This window comes from Apteryx rowi, unplaced genomic scaffold (assembly GCF_003343035.1).
Source record: "Apteryx rowi isolate R43461 unplaced genomic scaffold, aptRow1 scaffold_60, whole genome shotgun sequence".
NCBI lineage: Eukaryota > Metazoa > Chordata > Aves > Apterygiformes > Apterygidae > Apteryx > Apteryx rowi.
Genome location: NW_020450872.1, coordinates 498,192 through 517,925, shown reverse-complemented (window position 1 = coordinate 517,925; position 19,734 = coordinate 498,192). Strand labels below are relative to the sequence as shown.

General features: G+C 38.4%; 1 protein-coding gene across 9 annotated transcripts in view; it reads left to right on the top strand.

Annotated features, from left to right (window-relative positions):
- The window catches only part of POU2F1 (POU class 2 homeobox 1), a 119,620-nt gene that overhangs the window by 35,749 nt on the left and 64,137 nt on the right, over window positions 1-19,734 (top strand). For 6 of the 9 annotated variants that reach the window (XR_003256274.1, XR_003256273.1, XR_003256272.1 and 3 more), the window contains exon 1: window positions 16,520-16,559. The exons of the other annotated variants lie outside the window; for them this stretch is intronic. Coding sequence is in view for 3 of the 6 variants with exons in the window: in XM_026083389.1 (XP_025939174.1) it covers window positions 16,535-16,559 (25 nt within the window). In the remaining 3 variants the exon portion in view is untranslated. Of the gene's footprint in view, window positions 1-16,519; window positions 16,560-19,734 lie in introns of those variants that run through there. 9 annotated transcript variants of the gene reach the window in all.

Genomic DNA, 19,734 nt, shown 5'->3' with positions numbered 1-19,734 from the left:
AAAAAAAAAAGCAGAATAATTGTTATGCTCACTTTCTCTCACAGGAAACCATCACTAATGTCATAAGGTAAAAGTATGCTACACACAAACGGGTTAAGCGCTGTTAAAATAATGGAAACATTTCTTGCTGTTTTCTGGTGTGCAAAATATGCAGTGTGATGTAATGTAATCTGCCTTCACTTAATAGGTAACAGCAATATTTTTTCAGGTGGGGAGAACTGAATACAACTCAACTGTCATGCAGCAAATACTTAAAGCATTACTGAGAAAGCTTTGCCTATTCCCCTCCTGCTAGATTTATTTATGCAAACTATACTGAAATCTAGACTTTGGAAATGCATGTGCTGAAGTTTCAAATGTTTCTTCAAATGTGTTTTGAGCTTGTCTGATGTGCTTAGAAGTTCCAAGTGCCAGTGCTGCTTTAAGATGAAAATGATTTTTTTTGCTTTTCTGAATGTGCTATTTAAAAAGGTGTTTTGCTCCAAATAACACATGGGAAAGGGAGCTCTCTTGTTCCATTTGAGAGAATTTCTTGAGGGCAAGGAGGAACCTGGAAAAAGTTGATGGCAAAAATTTCCTCCTCTTCATGGGCAAGTTGGAGAAGTAGGGAGGAATGCCTTATGGAAGCTAAAGCTTGAAATCAGATATTTCCCCATAACTAATGAAATTACTCTTTGGGTCACCAGGGCTGCAGAGTCGATCATTGTGTCCAGTGGATTTTGATTAAATTTGACTGCAACACTTTCTTTTCTGCTTTGTCTGTAAGTGGCTCTTTGAGGTGTGCTCTCATAGAGCATACTGGTTCAGGCCTTATTTCAAACACTTCTGGTCTCTGTACCTACTCTGAGCTCTAGAATTTTTTTCCTTGTGCCTTGACCTTGGTTTACTGTGCATCTGTGAAGCTAACAAGATAGTTTTAAGAGACTCTGGCCTGTCCTTCAAGCTGAGGGTGAGATGCTGTGAAATGAGTGCCCAGCATGTTATAGGATGAGAGAGAAAAGACAGATTTAAGAGGAGGATAATTATGCCTTTAAATAGTTTCCAAACAGCAAGAAAAGAGAAAATGAAACATTGACAAAAGGTCATGTTTCCTTTTTTTGGGAATGTATTTTAGTTGCTTGTTAACCTGTTTACAGGCACTAATTTAGGTRGTGTAGTAAAATGAGCTTTATTAAACCTCCAAGTTTGGCAAGGTTTTTTGGGCAGGGGGATGTTTAAGCCTGTTTTTAAAAGGAAGTTAAGGTTATTTGATCATGCTGTCTGTAAATCCCATCCCTTATAATTTTGTCCATTCATTCTCCAGTTTTCCATGTTTCTCAGGAGCGTGGAAGTCTCGGGGAAACTAGGTTCTTGCGCATTTCCGTAAAAGATAGTCAAATAGAAGAAACTATACTACTGCTTCCACAAAAGGAAAGAATTCAGTAAGAATTTAAGTCTTACGAATTGCTAGAAGATTAATGCAGGAAAGAGACTTTTATGAACACCCTTATTGTGGGGAAAGTCAATAGTTCAGAGAATCTCAACCTTAATGTATAGCATATATAATGTAATGTACCCTAAATATAGACAACTCTTTTTTGTATGGTGAACTGTACATTTTTAACCTGGATTCATCCCCTCAGTCCTGTTCCTGAGAGATGGTACAAACCATTTTACTGGTACAACTGAGGAAGTAGTGCAGAGGTGGAAACAAATACGGGGTAGGAATTTGTTTCAGAAAGCATGGTTCCCCCCCCCCCCCAAAAAAAAAAAAAAGCTTACCAAAAAAGTCTTCTCTGCCACATGGATTCTTGCACTAATGTGACACACCTTTTACACTTTTCTGGAAACTAGGACAGCAGAACAGCTTTTTTTGTAGGTGGACTCTGATATATTACAAGGAGGAAACTTTTACTATACTCCAGGSTTAAAAAAAAAAAAAAAAACAGCTGCAAGATACCAATACTTTGGGAAAGAAACTTTGCTAATTTGACTGCCCATTGAAGTATACTGCCTGTGTGTTAAATAACATTTTCATCTTTCTTTGTTTCAGTGCAAAAAAAAGTTTTGGATAACTTTACTGAAACATGGAAATAGCATTCRACCACCTATTCTTTCCTGAATGCTTTCTTTCTGAGAAAGTAGATAGTGTGTAAATAGATGAAGAGCTTAAGGAAAACTTTCTGAAGTTTGGCAGTGCTGTACCTGCTTTATTCTATGAACGTCATCCATTAGAATATTATGCCTATCAGATCCTAGTAAACACGACATTAATGTGTTTATAATTTGGTGAGCTCTATCTTCTTGTTCTATACTGGCATGGTAGGTAGTAGAATTATCCCAGAGAAAATAAAAAATTTATGGATATCTTTTCATTCTCCATTGGTAGAAAGATTGTTGATAGAACTCAGCCTCCTGTTTCTTTCTGCAATCAGAATAGTATATCAACTAATCTTTTTTTTTTTTTTAATGTGCTTATTTTCAGCTATTGGTCAATAAAATAAGTAGTAATTATAAGAGACAAGCATTGCTTCAACTGTCTGGAGTTAAATGTTGACAAAGTGTGTCTTGATACTGTGGCAACATCTGCTATGGCTTTCTCTTGACGTAGTTTGATGCACTGGATTTTGCACATTGGCTTGTATTTGTAGGAAGCTGAAAACACAAGAGCACAAGTGTCTTTTGAAGTGAAGAACGTAGACTTCTGGGTGTTCACAGGCTATTGCTTTACTTATGAGGAAAGCTAACTTTATAATGTATGTTCTCTGCTAATACTCTGCTACTGGCGTAGCAGAGAAGAAGATAGTAACTGGCTACTAACAGTAGGTGCTCTGAGCCATGTATGTGATAGTGAATCAAGTAACTTCCCATGTACGTATATCTGATTATGACCTCGTTCTTTAGGCACTTTAACAGTATAGCCATGCATTGCTGTTTCAGAAAGAGGAGAGTATACTTAGGTTGTGGTTGCATGCGTAGCTAAGCCAATGTAACAGCTCTGTGAAGCTGAAAAGGGGGATCATGCCCCCCTTACTCGTTGCCTCCAGCCTCAACATCATACCCTTCCTCCCCTCCCCTTGGGAAGTCTTCTGCCATTCTCGCGAGTTAAATAAGCTTCTGGAAGGGTCTGGCTACTGACAAAGCCAGCACAGCATAGCCTGTGAGTGGGACCTCCTTTAGCAATGGCAAGCCATCGCACTGGTGTACCTTGTCCCTTCACTCTCACACAGGAGTTATAACATGAACCTTTCTAAGCATGATGCCACTGAAAGGACAGATCATTCCCTTTCCTCTCCCATTCCTTCATGGTCCCGTCTCTGCCCTTGTGTCTGTTTTCAGGGTTTGACTTCCACACTTTTAAGTTAAAAAGCTGACAGAAAGTTATTTTTCTTTTATGAAGTTAATCTTCTGAATTAGTGAGTTGAATCATCTCTCCATCTGGTTAGCTGAGCACCAGGGTCAGTGTGAGGGAAGAGGTAGAGCCATGTGGTTATGACTGAGGGAAGGAAAGACGATGAGGACTTACTATTTCAGTGATAGACAATCTTAGGATTAGTTATAAAATCTAAATGTCTCTAAACTGTTGCACAATCACAACCTCTGATTAAACGAAACTAAACTGATTCTCTTCAGTCCCTACCTCAGTAGCACCTGCTCCATTGCTCTTATCCGACTCCATAACAGTCCAGGTTATGGAGCTGAGCAGGCAGAAATTGTTTCTCAGAAGGGTGTTTTTTTACCATTATCCAGTTCTCTGACCCTCTCTCAGGGTCAGTTGAGCGCTGGTATGACCCCAAGGGAGAGGATGGGAATGGGTGCCTGGGAAAAGGGGGGGAGGCAAGTGGGACTACAGCTTTGTCAACTTAGATTGTTTACATTGTCACATTAATGAAATATTTCAACTACTTCTACATCTGTAAAAATTACATAGATGTGCTAATCAGTGTACATCAAGCTATCAAGGAGTTGTGTTTTTTGTTTTCTGGTGGTTTTTTTGAAAAATAATCAGGGGTTTGTGAAAAATGAGTCAAAACAGATAAAGCAGGCTTTAATGGGTAGAAGGTACTTAAATGGAACTTCTGGGAGTCAATATGAAATGTTGTTCTTGGTATTTTCCTGGCAATCATGTTCCCATGGTGATAGGAAAGCACTCGGTTATCTGCCTCTTGTGCTGGACTTGTATTGGGCAGATGGAAATCAAAATACAGATCTTATACTTCGTGCATAATTAACATTTGCATCTCACTGCTGTGAGATGTTACCGAGGCCAAAAGATTAACAGGATCAGGGGAAAAAAGGATTATTCATTTACAGTACATTATGTTAGGTTAAATGAGACCTTTGTAAAGCCTTTGTAAAGAATTGAAAAACCCTTATACAACAGGGAACAAATAAAGTGCTAACTAAAGGGGATTAGGAAGAAACTTCTCTAAGTARGTTATTCCATGGGTATCCACTGTGAGGTTCCTTGTACCTAATATTAATCTGTCAGACAAGTTTTAGGTTAGGTGAATCATTTCTTCACATCAGTTCTTATGACTATGTAATCATATGTTATCTGTTGATTTGAATATAGATGCATGGATGGAAAGATTATTTAGAGAAGCAAAGTTTTAAATTTAGTTACACACAAGATGTCTTTCCAGAAGAGAGAGCCTCTGGAGAGAGGATAGATTCTACCGTAATCAAAGTGGCACCACAAACCTGGCAAAGAAATAGCAAGGATGATTATTTGCTATAGGGATGTACAGTGAAGTTTGATAAGTGAGGAGGAAAATTTGGAAGGCAAGATCTGTGTTAGGGAGGTCAGTGGTATTAAATTAACATTTAAAGCTAAACTGGAGGATGCATGATTTAGAATTGAACGTACTTATGATTTCAAAGTGTGATAATATCATTAAAATCTTCTAGTAAAAATCTGCATAGTAGTATACATAACTTAAAAACAAATAAGGTGAACTAACCAGAAAAGAAAGGGGCTCTTAATATGGCATATGTTTCTGTTACTAGGTAGGATAACAAACTAAGAAATTTTAGTAGTCGAAGTGTTTATTTATTGTACAGGTAGGACAGGTTAGCTGTTATCTGAAGTGATGCTGTTAGATTCCAACTTGCACAGTGAGGTAAAATTTGAAGGAGAAATTGTGAGGAACGCTCTTTGTAGGGATTTTCAAAGACTATGGGGTCTAGCTGTTGACTGTTGCAGCTAAATAACCTCCGAGAGGTAAACACTTCAGAGTAAAATATACAAATACTGATGTCTCATATTTTTTTAATTAAAAACATAAAATTAAGGGAAATCAAAGAATAAACTCAGTGATAATGGCTCATTTAAGTTGTACCTCTGCTACCTAGTATCTACTATTCCATCAACAAAAGCTGCTTGGCAGACAAATAGCTGCCCATACTCTGCTATTTAAAGGGATGCTATAGATGTTTAAAACTAAACGTAGTAAGTTCTTAGCATAGCTGTTTCCCATGAATGAGGCTGAGAGGAGTCCCACTGGAGGTCTGATCTTCAGTATCTTTCTGCCAGCTTGGGATACCAGGAGTCCCAGCTAGCTCTTRATCAGTTTGTTTACATGGAATTGAACCTAAAACATGGGACTGAAAGTTACTCCTCAGTGCACTGTTTCGGATGACACGGATTTTACTATGACTGGTCCCTGGCCGCCCTCTTGGCTTACTGTGCTCTCCTCCTGAGATAGCAGTCTGTTTTTTCTCCCCTTCTCTCCAAGATGATCACATCACAGTTAGCGAGCAACAGGGACAGGCAGTAGCATGACTTGGGAAGCATCATTTGATGTCATGATGTGGAATTACAACATCTACCTTTCTCAGGCTGTTGGAATGCAAGTACACAAGGAATTATTTGGAATAATACCCTAATCTAATTTTCCTGCTTGTATTTAGCAAGCTGATAAAGCTCAAGCAATGCTAATAAATGTCTCTGTTGCAAAATTTACATACAACTCTCTGCCAGGTGTCACCGGTAAAGCATGAGTATTTCTGCAGATATGATTTCTTAAGGCAAAATGAACCATCATAGCAGCTTACTGTTGAAAGAAGCAACACCTCCCCCTCTGGCTCTATCTCAGGCAATTCATGTGCTTGTTAGACCCCTCTGTGGACTGATAAAGCAGTGGCCAAAAAGAAAAAAAGAGGAGGAAACTGAGATTTGGGTCCCCTCCCCCCCTTTTTGGTGGCAGTGAGCTATTAGGTTGCCTGACCAGCCCATGGAACTGCAGTCCATAAGCACCTTCTGAAAAATATAAGGGAGAACCCACATTATAACACAGATAGCTAGCACATTTTCAGACTTTTTAACCCATTTTAAACTCTTAAGAGCATTTTTTCCCCTTGTTAAGCTTACTGAGTCGCGCTGGCGTAACTGAAGACACCTTTTTGCCCATCAGAAAAGGGTCATATAACTCTATAACATCAGGACCACAAGTGAGAATGCAGTCTTTGAAACCAGTTAGATACTCACCTGCTTTTGAGTGGCCTTAAGTGTTTCCCCGAAACAGATAAAATGCTGCTGTTCTCAAAGTAAATGAGAATGGAGAGGGAGAGGAACACTTGAGATCATATATTAGTTGGATTTCTAAAATCTGCAGGACAAGATAGTTCACATTCAGTAATTGAAAGGAATCTCTCTGTTGCTGGGATGTTATGTTTCAGTAAATCTTAAGTGGCCAAGGAAGCTGCAGAGAGATGGACAGGGAAATGAGTGAGTACTTTGAAAAAAATGAGCAGGTTTATCTCAAAAGCTAGAGGCCAGTTGCACTTACTTGAGTGACCAGATAATTCTAGTTGCTGATAGACAACTTGGTTAATAAAAATAATTTAATGTCAATTTGTATGTTTTTCTTGGGTAGGAGAGAAGGTCTCTTCAGATGAATTTGATGTAAGCTCTTTTATTTCTTGTTAAGACTGAAGTTTTGTTTGGTAATTTTATTGATAAAATACACTMTTTTATAAGGTATTTGACTTAGAATGGTGTGCTTTATTGATTGCCAAATTAAAGTTGTACAAAATCAATAACAACACATATTAAAAGGGTTAAGGGGAAAAAAGAGAAAGAGGGGAGGAAATCGTGAGAATTTTTCCCAATTTGATGGCCGTGAAAAATCTGTGTAGTTGTTAATGGAGAGTCAAAATCTGCAAGGCACGTCTTTTTCCTGGACAAGTACTCTTCTGTATCTGTCAGTGATCAGGAAGATATATGGAAACTTTGTTGGCAAGGTTTTCAGAGGATGCAGAAAGTGGTGGAGTTGTAGATATCGAGTTGGGGATCTAAGATTTGCCAGTTTTTCTGGGAAACAAAATGTGTTTAGCCAAACATGATGTCTGCTAAACATCTAGCAAAAGAGATTTAGATTCTACTTTCAGAAGGAGAGCCTGTGCTCTAAAAAGGACTTGAATTGTGGTAAATTACAATCTGAAAATGGCTCTTGGAGTGGGGCTGTACCTATGATAACTATAATAATACTTGAATTATGGATACAATTGAGCCTGATGGTGCTACTAGGGGATTTGTAATATCAGAAAAGTTACTAAGAAAAATAAAGATGTTTGAGAAGAGTCATGATGGATTCAGAGTTTGAAAAGCCTATCAAACTGAATCTAAAATTCAGAGTCTTTGATAAACCAAATTAGTCTGAGTAAGCAGTGACTAGCTCACAGGGCATAAGGGCACTTCTGTTTAAGGAAGCCTCTTTAAGCAGCCAAAGGTGCTTAACAAGATCCAGTTGCTGGAAACTGATCCTAGGTGACTTCATCTTAAAATGTGTCTTATATTTTTAAAAAAGRACTTTAAGTTAACTCCTAAAATTAACAAAATGGTAGATATCCATCTCTTGAAGTGTTTTAATAAGGATGTCGGGTTTTTCATATGCTCTATCAACTGGAAGTTGAGGCCTGAATTRCACAGGAGAACTTAATGGTCTCCTTGTTTCATAAAAATGTATGGGGAAAAGGATACTTAGGTAATATACTGATGGATTTCAATAGAAAAACCCACACATTATGCTTATCCCTAAGTCTCCTCAGAAGTCAAAATCTTCACTCCTCTCTGTCCCCTTCTTTCTCTCTCCATTCCTTCCCCCTGCCCCCATTGTTTATAAGCAAATACCATGTAGGCTCAGTGCTGACATGACCAAATGACGTTCAAATTACATATGGGCAATTTCACTGCAAGTTTCTTCTTAGCATGCATCAGACATCATAAATGGAAACCACAGTAGAAAGAACAGCTGTAGAGGCCAGAATCAATATTTAGTTAAGTCTTCTGTACTAAGATTTCCAAAAACTGCCTTTTTGTTGAAATAAAAGATACATATGAGTGAGATAGCATGCGCGTGTGCACATTTACAACTTCATTTGGAGGGTCTCCTCCTTAACACCTGACACTTAAATATTTAGTTGTTATATCAGCATTAGCTGATACTGTACTTGAAATTCTTTCAAAAAGATGCATTCATTTCAAATGTAAAGTTTCTTGATTTTTCAGCTTCTCAGATTCCAGGCTCTGCCATATGTACATCCATTGCAGTTCTTTGTGTAAGCTGTGTGTATCTATTGTCTGCTATGGAAGTCGCTACAGACCAAGAGACTTCAATTGATGAAAGCCAAGGAATTAAAAATTGAAGATGGACTGTTAATGTTGATATGGTATGGTTCTAAAAGTTTGAGTTATGCCAGGTGTATAAGGGAATAGTAGTCTGCTTTTTCTTTTTTCTAAAGAATCGTGAATTTTTTTCAATTGAGTGGGCTTACAGTCATCATTTCTAACAATAAATGAGATGTTTCACTTAGCAGAGGCTGTACCCTGTTAAAGCTGTGTGTATTTCCCTGGTCATTTTAATGTCACCAGCTCAGCTCTTTCTTTGAAGTGCTGCTGATTAGCCTGAAAAGAAATTTGGAAGGGTATGCAGAAAGGGTAGAGAAGAAAATGAAAACTAAAATTACTTAAGCAAATGAGCAGCTTTCAAGTTAGTGATGGATTAAGGATAGTTTCCACAGGTGGGGTAATGGATGAAACTCAGTGGTTTGCTATGTCTTTTGTATGTTGATGGGTGGATAAAATTCACATCCAACTTCCAGTGTACACATTAAACTGCTCCAGATTGCTTACATTTCCTGTCTTTATATATAAATGTCTGTTCTCATATGAGAGAGTTACCATAATGGTGGCCTCTTTCGTGGAGTTACAATCTCCACAAATATTCCTGGGTGAGCTTGCCTTGCTCTCCTTGAAAAATAAGGATCACTTGTAGGTAGGTGGTTAAACGAGGTACAAGGACAGACATTTTGAAAAGTCAGCACAAATGCAATTGACTGCTATTGAGTCTTATTTCTTATTTCTTTCCAAAAAAAAGCTAATTGTTGATAAGCATGATGTTGTTTTTCTTATGCTTATCCTGACTTCCTAAGGAAAGAGAGGTTTGTGTGATTTCTGTCCATCTATCTGTTTCTTTTCCCCCCTGTCCTCAAGAAAGTTGCAAGCAATTGGCCAATTTTAACCAAATTGGACAAATGATATTTCAATGATGCTAAACTACTGTAGTTTTCATGAAAGTGGTTTAAAATAAAAAAAAGTTAGAGATAAGATCCTTATTTTACATACAGAATGATAGGCACTGTTACCACTGAGGCTTGAGATCTTTTATGTTACAGTTTTTCATGGAAATACCTACTATATTTTCATGCTCAGCAGTAGTCAAAAAGCAAATAAAATTCTATGACTTACCAAGAAAAKAACAGAGTGCAAAATAAACAAAAAATAGTACCGTGCAGCTCTCCTCCTCTCCCCCCATAAAAAAGAGGTAGGAAAAAGGCATTAGAGATTATAAAAAGTGTGAAGGGCTTCTATGCAATGAACAAGTATGTAGACTGGAGTTTATCATCCCGGGCTAGATAGAACGAAGGGGGGAAATGGGAAAAGTCTGTGTAGTGTTGTGGAGAGGTGAATAGAGGACTATTGTTCAGTGTCTCTTTTTGTACAAGAACTAGGAGGAGTGAAGTAAGCAATAGAAGATGAGCTCAAAACAAACTAAGGAAGAAAGCTCTTTGGTGTGTAATTTAAGCTGTGGAACTCCTTGCTGCAGGATGACTCCTAAAAGTTTACATGGGCTCACGGGGAAGCTGAACAGATTCACAGGAGAGAAAAATCCGCTGGGAGTTACTAATATTTAGAAGAATCCTCTCCCACAGGAAGCCTTTGAGTTGTAATTTGTGGGAGGAAGAAGAATTGGGGCAAGTATTTTATTACCTTCTGTGTTCTTACCGTCTTCCCTAAGCAACAGCTCTTGGTTGCTGCTTCCTGGCTGACCACAGGGTATTAGCTAGGGCACACAGRCCCTTTTGCCTAAGCGTGTAAGGCTGTTCTTACTTGAACCCATAGTCTGAGTGGAGGAGAGATGGCCTGTTTGAGCTCCTGATAAAGGAAGAGCAGAAAAGGCATAGTCCCTATGTTGCTTATCTGATCAGTTGACCCACAAGTGCATATGTGTGGCCGGTCAGTACACCTGCACTTCCAGGTGAGCCACGGTGCCTTTCACCTGCTGTTTAGCCAGCAAATAGGGAAGGGGGTGAGGGAGGAGGCTGAGAAGGGATTGGAGCTTGGATGGTGCTGAAAGCAGAGTGTTACATACACAGGACATGCAAAGGAGTGGAAATGAATACAAGGTGGGATACATGTTTGAAGGTCAGGAACATAGAATAAGATTTATAAGTAATGACCCGTCTCTTGTTTGGCCACTCACAAGGTAAGTGTATTTTTAGAATAAGATTTAGAAAGCTGATACAGAAAGAAGTTCATTAAAATAAGAAATGTTGAAAGCACTTGTAAGAGAGGTATTGCCTTGTGGAAGTCTTACAACTTGGCCAGAAGGATTTGTATTTTGATTTCTGACTTCTCTTTCTGCTGTGTATTCTTGGTTGCAATTTACAGATTGCTGGGCRTTTTCTAAATGGTATAGTGTTTCTTAAACTTCAGTATCTTACAGCAGAAGTGAAAAGCTATTTCCTTAGCAGCCATTGCCTCCTATTCTGTAAATAACATACCAGTTTTATGTACCGAGCAGTTGCTGAACTAGCAGTATATCCTTAGTTTTATTTTGCTGTATTAATCAAGGAAAAAAATGGATGTGCTTTTTAGTAGATGTTTCCTTTACAAGATGCCATAATTGGTGTTTTACTCACCAGTGTTTAAACTCTGTAGCCAATGTGAAGCAGATACAGCCTCTTTCTCATGGCCAGCTGTGCAAGTTGCTATGGGAACTCGGTGGGGACTATCTGCAGATTACTGCTCTGGGGACCACACCTGGCTTATTTGCATTCAATTTAAGTTGGGGAAAATTCAAAAGAAGAAAAGAGGAGTGTAGACTAGCCAGTAGGCAGTCAAAAAGGGCTTGTCATTTTGAGACTGTCACACTGGACAGAAAAGCTGCTCTTATTCAAGGTTCTTGCAGACTCATGCAGGGTTCTGCATTTTGTAGCCTTTTCCATGCATTTTGCCGGTATTGTGAGGCTTGTTGGAACTGTCGTGTTGCAGGTTTTGTTGTATTATTGCCTCTTACCTAGTAAATCCCAGTAAATTTGCTAACTTTCTTTGCATTTTTAATAGGTTAATTCTCTGTGGTGGTGAGGGATTGTGGAGGCAGCATGGAATACAGATCATTCTTTTAAGAAGGCATTTTAGTGCAACTCAGTGCAGTATTAAAATGTCAGTGTAATATTGAATGTTGCTGGAGAGCTTAGGCTGCATTTTTCTAACTACCGAAATTACTCTTCTTTCAGTGATGACTGTGGTGACTTCTCCTGAGAAGGTTATGGAACAATTTTCATTCAAGTAGGCAGCAGTGGTCAACAAGCAGCTTTCAGGCTGTTTATGGCTCAGTTTCTGTGGGCTCTGGTGTCCTGGCACCTGAGCACTTTGCTTCTTTCTTGCATCTTCATTCTTGCTCCATCAGCTTACCTTTGACTAAGCCTGGACAAAGCTGAGTAAAATAGCCCTGTATGCCAATTTGTCCTTTGTGCTATTTTCTCCACTGGTTTCACTTTTCACCTGCTGTCTTCAGACCACAGAGCTGAAAAACTGTCTTGGTACCTTTCTGCAGGAATGTCTTACTGGAAGTTTTAAAATGTTTTCAGAATAATTGGCTTAGAAGTTTGAGAAATCTGAGATAACCGCAATATTTTAAAAATTCTGCAGGTTAATGGGTAATTGGCGACCTCTAAACCTTTCTGTTCTAGTCTACTTTAGTGTTATCTGGTCTAAGATGATTCCCTTCTCCCTACAGACTTTCAGCCTGTCGTGCCTCTGTAGAACAACATGAAGTGGTCTTCTGTGCATATGTCAGATATCTATAAGGTGTATTTTTTCTTGTTTAATTGCTATAGTTTATCTGCTAAGTTACTATAGAGGTATTAGTACTTATCTTGATGCTCTTCTATAAAGAATTCCTTGAATTTTGGGGGGTAGTACTCTGTAAACCAGGTCTGTGCTAAAAGACCTGCTGCTGTAATATAGCTGTTACTCTGTTTCTTTGTCTGATAGTTTCTCTTTCACACTCCCCGTTTTCTCTACTTTCAAAAACTTTTAGTTCTCATCTCTTCAATGCAGCTGATGAAAATAAGTGATTAAACAGTTAAGTCTTACAGTGGAGGAATCAGGTTTGCATTTTTGAGCATGGAATTGGTATATGGGAGGGGACCAGGAGTCAAAAAGAGAGTGCACTCAAAAGTGGAATTGGAGGGGTATGTGCAAGTATAATAACTGGTAAGAGTTGTCAACATGAGGACTGAGAGTCAATGTCCCAAACAGCAAATAGGTAGTTGTCATATTTTGRATTTTTTCCAGGCAAAAGTTTTTCCAGCTGCAAAAAAACCACTATTGCTTACATTAGTTTCATGTTAAAAGAATTTCTAAATTGGAATGTTTCTAATTTAAGTGGAATATTAAAATCTTAGATTCTGAATATGTTGAGCTTGTCGCATAAATTGTGTGCCAGAGTGTATAAGGTGAGACCATGGCATGGGAACGGGTTTGGCTGTAGGCTCGCAGAAGGGCTAAGCTGCTGCTGCTGCTGGAGCAGTCTTGCCTGGTCCCCGTTGTATGTTCCTGCCTCCGTGCTTCAACAGCATCAACATTTCTCCCCATGGATTAAGGAACTGATCTGGATTAAGATTTTTCGCCTTGTGTCGATTAGTTCCAACCCAGATTGATTCTGTCGCTTAGCCCTCTCTGTCGTGGCTCAAGAGGAGGCGATATAGCGGAGGGGGGTGCCGGACAGGACTGCAGCAACTAGAGCCAGTGCTGGCTTTGCTGACTGAGCRTTTGTGACCCGTGGTTCTTCACTTAGGGATAAGTGTTCTGTTTTGACTTTTTGTTTTCCCTATGAAAACAGCGTGATATGCGTATGTGACACTTGTGTTTTATTGTAGACATTGTCAACTAAGAATTAAAATATTTTGGGGACCACTTTGGGGCTAGATCATGATTGTATTTGGAGACAATTCTGTGTCTGTCAAACTGCCACTTCCAGTCAAACTAAGTACAGAAGCTAGGGCAGTGTGGACAAGTTTACCTCTGCTATGGTTCATTCAGGAAATAAACACGACATTCCTGTCTTCACTGGTGTATGGCTGTGTTTGTGTAAATAAAATGTGCATATCTTCCCAGCAAGCCCTCTGCAAATGCAGTAACAGGTGGTAGTAATGCTGCCTATTCTTGGGCAGCACGGCTAGTATAACTGTTCTTGTGGGTATTTCTTGGAAAAGCTGATCAAGCCTTATCTACTCTAGCAGTAGCATAGCTGCTAAAATGGGCAAAACTGTGCTTGTGAGCATTTCCTGGAAAAGCTACTGTAGATAATACCCTGTATGTGTAGGCACACTGAGGTTTTCAATCTGACACCTTTTACGTTTCCTAAATCATTGTAAATTAAAGACCCAGATGCCCAGTATATATTTTTTTAAGCTGACTGATAGCAAATGTAGTCTTATGTTAGTTGTGTCCATCCAAAATGATAGATATTTGGATAGTTTTCTTGATGGGTGGAATCAGTGTCTGCAGTGTGAATAACTCAGTTTCTTTCCTCAGATCTTGCATCTGGCAATTTTTCGTTCAATTTGTAACATACAAAGCAGCTTTTCTGGAATTTGGCCTTTTTCCTTTTTCAGATCAAATAATTTAAGCTTCAGAAAGAAGCATTCTCATGATAGATCTTGTAGTTCYTACAGGTGTTAATAGTGTCTGGATCAGTGTGCTGAGAGCATTAAAGCAATATCCTTCTTCAGATTTGAGATAGCTATTAAGGAAGAGAGAGGAAAAGCAGTTTCTGCAAACGATGATTTTAACAGCAGTGCAACCTCACAGTCTGCACCATGATCTATAAAGGTTTTGCATGTGTTTTTTTTCCCCATTAATTTGTTCATTAAACACTTGGTATTTCGCTCTTGTTATCATTCTGTCTCTGCTGCGGTTCTTGAGGGCTCCTACAGAAAGCATAATAAACTTGCACTGGTGACTTTGATTTATGTATTTTGAGAGTGAACTGTAGTATATTTAATGACAAGTAGTGTGGAGACTCTGGGATTGAATTGAGCCGAATTGCATGGTTGTTAAGTCATATACTGAATTAGTCTATTCTTTGTAGAGACCCTATTCATCAAGCTAGGCTAGTAATTACTACTTTAATAAAGTAGAGAAAAGGGAAACAGCATGTTTGTATAATGTATTATATTTTCATTTACAGGTAAGTTTTAAAATAATGTTTTTAAGTTCTGAGAGCCTGTCCTCATTATGTGACTGGACACAAGGAGGGAAAACTAATGCTTTTTGGAATGCACATACAGGGATATTTCATAAATGTAGTAGATCATGCAACTGCTAAAACAAGTACTGCAGTTAAATATTTGAGCCTGGCATAGGTAGTGTTCATATATGCTCAGATAACTGTGCTGTGATTTACATATTTGAAAATATTCATTTTGCTCCAGAGCAGTTCGTGGTATTTTTAATGTGTTTTGCAATAATAATCTGAAACTAACAGTATTTATGCCATCTTCCTTGTTTGGGGTGTGTGGGCAGAATAGTTAAGGGTGCCCTGGGTTTGGTGGCACAAATTGTACTTATTTTCCATTCAAATGCGAGCATAATGCTCTCAGCAGCCACCACATGGGTGGAAGGTGTGTTCCCATAAATGTCATCACAGCATGCGACTGGTAAGAGGCGAYCGCTTCAGTGTTTGGGCAAGAAGCTGCTGGGAGCCCCGTGGGGTCCATGAGCGGGGCCTGGTTTTCTCTACAAGAGGGAGTTTGGGGTCATCCCCCCCACGCYGTCTTGGGGTGGTTGGTGCATAGGAGCATTCCTGCTTCTCCGGCTGCCCCAACTGCAGTGTCCCGGGAAAGCCCGCAAGCTTTCCGGGTTTTTAGACTCCCCAACAGCACTGTTGCACAGACTGTGTGCTCTTAGGTTGTTTCCTTTTTCTGTCAAATTTTTGAAGTTTTGCAGATACAGTTCCTCAGCCCTCCCTTGCGTTGTGTTGGTGTAATTTCACATCAACCTTCGTTTCACTGTCTTTCTCTACTACTTTGTCTCCTGCAACACTTTTCTGAGAAGCTATGTAGGGCGTGCAAATCTTGTAATCAAATAATAAAACACACGTTTGCTAAACCATACGCATGTGCTCCAGATGTTTAATATTTGTCAGTGTAAAGTATTCCAGCTTTGACAGATGAGCAACTTCAAAGGAAAGTGAGACCCACATATGTGTGTGTGAATAAAAGCTCAAAAGCGTGTCTCCCTTCAAATATTTACATTTAAAAATAGTTTTAGAGTGTTTTAAAAAGATTACTGCATAACCTTGTAATACTATTTTTATGTGCAAGTTTACTAGGAAATGAGTATCGGTTCTAACAGTACAAATCCATACCTCAGGTGTGGTGTAATCAAAGCATGACTTGCTCAATTTTTATGTTAATTTTTAGTTAAAAATAAAAGCAGGTGAGTGCCTTCCTGCATCTATGGAAAAAGTGTTACTGTGCTACTGCTCTATAGTAGATGCAACGTGCTAGTTAAATAACCCAAATCCGCTGTTCTCAAATAGCATGATATTTTGAGTTGGTTTTTTTTGAATCAAGTTCCTGGAGTCAGTGCTTATGACATACTTGGCRTTTAGTGTAAAAATAAAAACATCTCAAGCCATTATGTGGTAGTGATGAAAACCTTGAAAACATAATATGAGTGAAACATGAGTTCTTAAATCAGAAGATGTGAAGAGCCAATGTTTGTTACTCTTCAAAATATTCCATGATTTCTAAGCAAATGTTATGACTATTTCATGGATCAAAGTTGTGTTTTTGAACACAAAGTTGTTTGTGTTGTAGACTTATTAAATTTGCACTGAATTCATATCCTTTGTTTCTGAAAAGATAACATTCAACCAAATGGAAAAAAAAAAAAAAACTTTTATGGGGGTATAATTCTGATACTTCCTTATATGTTCTAACTTGTAGGCAGTGAGGGGAAGGCAGAACTGTTCAGCTGATGTGCCAGGATGATAGCATTAGACGTGAGTTTTAAATAAGGCCCRGTTTGCTTGTGAAAGCTATAACACTACAACTTTGGATAAGAATGTTATTTTCTTTTCTTTTCATCTTTTTCCCCTCCCTGCCACTCACAGGCTTTTTTTCCGCTCCCCGTATGGTTGCACTCTGCTATGAGTTTGACATGATCACAGTTTTCTTACTATAAAGATGATTTTATTAAACCATAGTTGCTACCCTCTGTGGACAAAAAAAMCCTGTCTGATTTAAACAAACAAACGAAGAACAACACAGCAAAACTGTATACTGGTATGTGAGCTGCTTGTGAGTGTCTGTTGTCCTGTACTGATGAGATGATGACTGGTCTTGTTTAGCCATCCCCATGCTTCATTTTGCTCAAATAAGGTATGTGAAAGAATTTTGAAAGACAATTTATGTAATGGAAAGTTTGAAAGAATAGTCGTGATTTGAGTTTGTGAGAGAGAAGTAAAATTAGATATAGACTAAAATTTCAATTCATAGTAATTTTGTGATGACCTGTAATTCTAAACCAGGCCAATTTTATTTGACTTTTCCAGAAAACTGCCCTTTGGGTTTCAGCACAAACTTAGCAATTTTCAGATAAAATCAATTTTGTTAGACAAAGTCAAAGGTTGTAGCTGAAATTAGAGCTTAGTTGCAGTTTTAACTGCTTTTTGTCCATWATTACTCTAAGAGGATTGTGCCACCTTTAATAACAGTTTATTTTATTGAAGTATGTGATGTGTTTTATAACACGTTGGAGTTCTGTTTGATGAAATTTTTATTAGGTTTCATTTACCTTGTGGAATGAGACTTGGAAATGCCTTGAGTTAAAATGTAGTAGCTCTGTGTAATGTAAGTTTAGGGCTAGTGCCTGTCTACTGTTTTTGGCTGACATGACATATAGAAAGCCATCTTAATCTGAATATTTCCAGGGCTCAGTGACACAGTGCTAAGTCATGCACTATTTTCAAAGCTTCTCTGACCAGTCTTTTTCAGTGGTTCTTCAGGATAAAATGTAGTGGAGACTGATAAACTAATGAAGGCAGTATGCTGATATGTTATGGTGAATGCCATATTTCATTACCTTGCATCATTCCAAGTACACCGCTTGAAAGTGAAGTAATGTATTGGTGGTTTATTGGGTAATCTTGCCATGTTGTGTGAGAAGGCTTGCCTGGGAAGTTTATAAAGGTCACACTTGTCAAACAGAGCTGCCTAGTGGCAGAAATTTCCTAGCTGTCATTGAGGGCATGTAGTAAAGGACGCTTTACTAATATATGGGAACATGTCTATATAAGAATGAAGATTCTTTTTCCTCCTAAAGGTGTTTGAATGGAAGAATATTGATAATAATTTTGTCTTTAATTCTGCCTTATTTGTAACCTCAAAAAAAGAGAGATACCATCAAAGATAAGGTTGTAAACATCCTTTCCCCATAGTTGGTAATAACCATTGCTATTTGTATCATTTACTTTTTTTATAGGGGTGTGTGTGTGTGTGTATATATATATATATATATATGTATGACATTGGGGAATAATTTTGTTTTGAGGACATCATACAGATTATGTCCTAACAAATTTACAATCTGTGAATCGGGCATAATAAATGGAAAAAAGAGGAGAAAGAATAAAAGGGAAGACACAAAAGTAGGTCTAACCAAGGACTGCATAACCTGAAGGGGGAAATGAGGTTCCCTTGCCAAAAAGAAAGAAACTTTATCAAGTGTAGTCACTAGAACTGAATAAATAGTGGCATGTTGGTGGGAGAAACAGCACAGCAAAAGCATTCATTTGAAGTGAGAAGGTATGGAAGATAATATAACTACAGTTATTTGGCCAAAAATTTTGCACTTAGATAACAGGGAAAATAATAAAATCATCAAAGACTGGAGTGGTCACTGGAAGAAAAGTATGCGTGTTTTGCCAAGTTTAGTTTCGGTAGTCAATATGTAAGGTTTTATTTTTATAAGCAGGTTAACAGAGATTACAGTTCAAATGTATCTTTGGGTGGGGAGTTGGTATTTGTATGAAAAGTCGATTGACACAATCAGGAATAGTGAGTAAACTTTCATTTTTTTTGTTGTTAGCTGTCAAGGTGATGTTAATGGTATGGGTGATGGCTAGCACCATGGTACCATCAGAACATCTACTAACACTGCTTCAGGGACATCCTTCCCTGGCCTTTATTTACTGTTTGCTTATTCTGTTATTTGATAGAAGTCATCCATCACTACACATGCCTGCTTTTAACGGTCACTTCCTGCATTCATCTACTTTTGATACTGCACCTGTGTTCAACCAGCTCAGCGCAGACTCTCATTTGTGAAAGATCCCAGAGACGACACCTCTGTCATCTTACCCTGTTGCTGGCTGCCGAGACCTTAGCTGATTATAAAACTGGCGCTTGCTTTGTGAAGTGCTTGGCTTATTGTACCATTTGTGTCCCGACTCTACTGATAGAGCAAATGGGTCATCTCACAGTGCGCTCCAAAAGCATGTACAGAAGAGTGCAGTTTACTGAAGGTCTCTGAACCATGGCGATGTACCTCAGAGGTCTTAATGAGTAGAAAACCAAGCTGGAAACAAGGTTATAAGGGCAACCTATTCAGCATACAGTTGTATCCCTGCAGTTAGCAACACCTTACCTTCTTATCATCTTTTTCAAGTGTAGATCACTCATGTTAAATATATAGTGGGGAACATCTTGTGTTAAGTAGAGATATGAACCTGAACAGAAGAAGAGGTCAAGTGTGGAAATAAATTTCAGTCAGTACCAGATGATTGAGAAGTCCCTTCTGTCTTGCTCTCTCTCTTGTTTGAAGAGGTGGTGCTTGAATTCGCTTCAGAAATCAGGAGAAGAAAAGTACAGCTAGCTTAAAAGATTTTTTTTTTTTTTTAATTCGCATTAAAATCTGTAAGTGGGTGGCCCAACCCTGTAGTCTCCAGCACTGATCATCACATTGTCTGTCCATGATCAGATCATGGAATGTTAAATGTTGTGATGTATATGTTACGCTTTAATTTATATATAAATGCTCTTGCTGTTTTGGAAGCTAGAATTTGAATGGTAAACAAACTGTTTAAAATGGTTTAATCTAGGGTAATAGTTCTTCAGTACGTTTAATTCTATGGACCACTTTAGGGGAGGGGAATTGATGCCTCCATAGACTAAAGC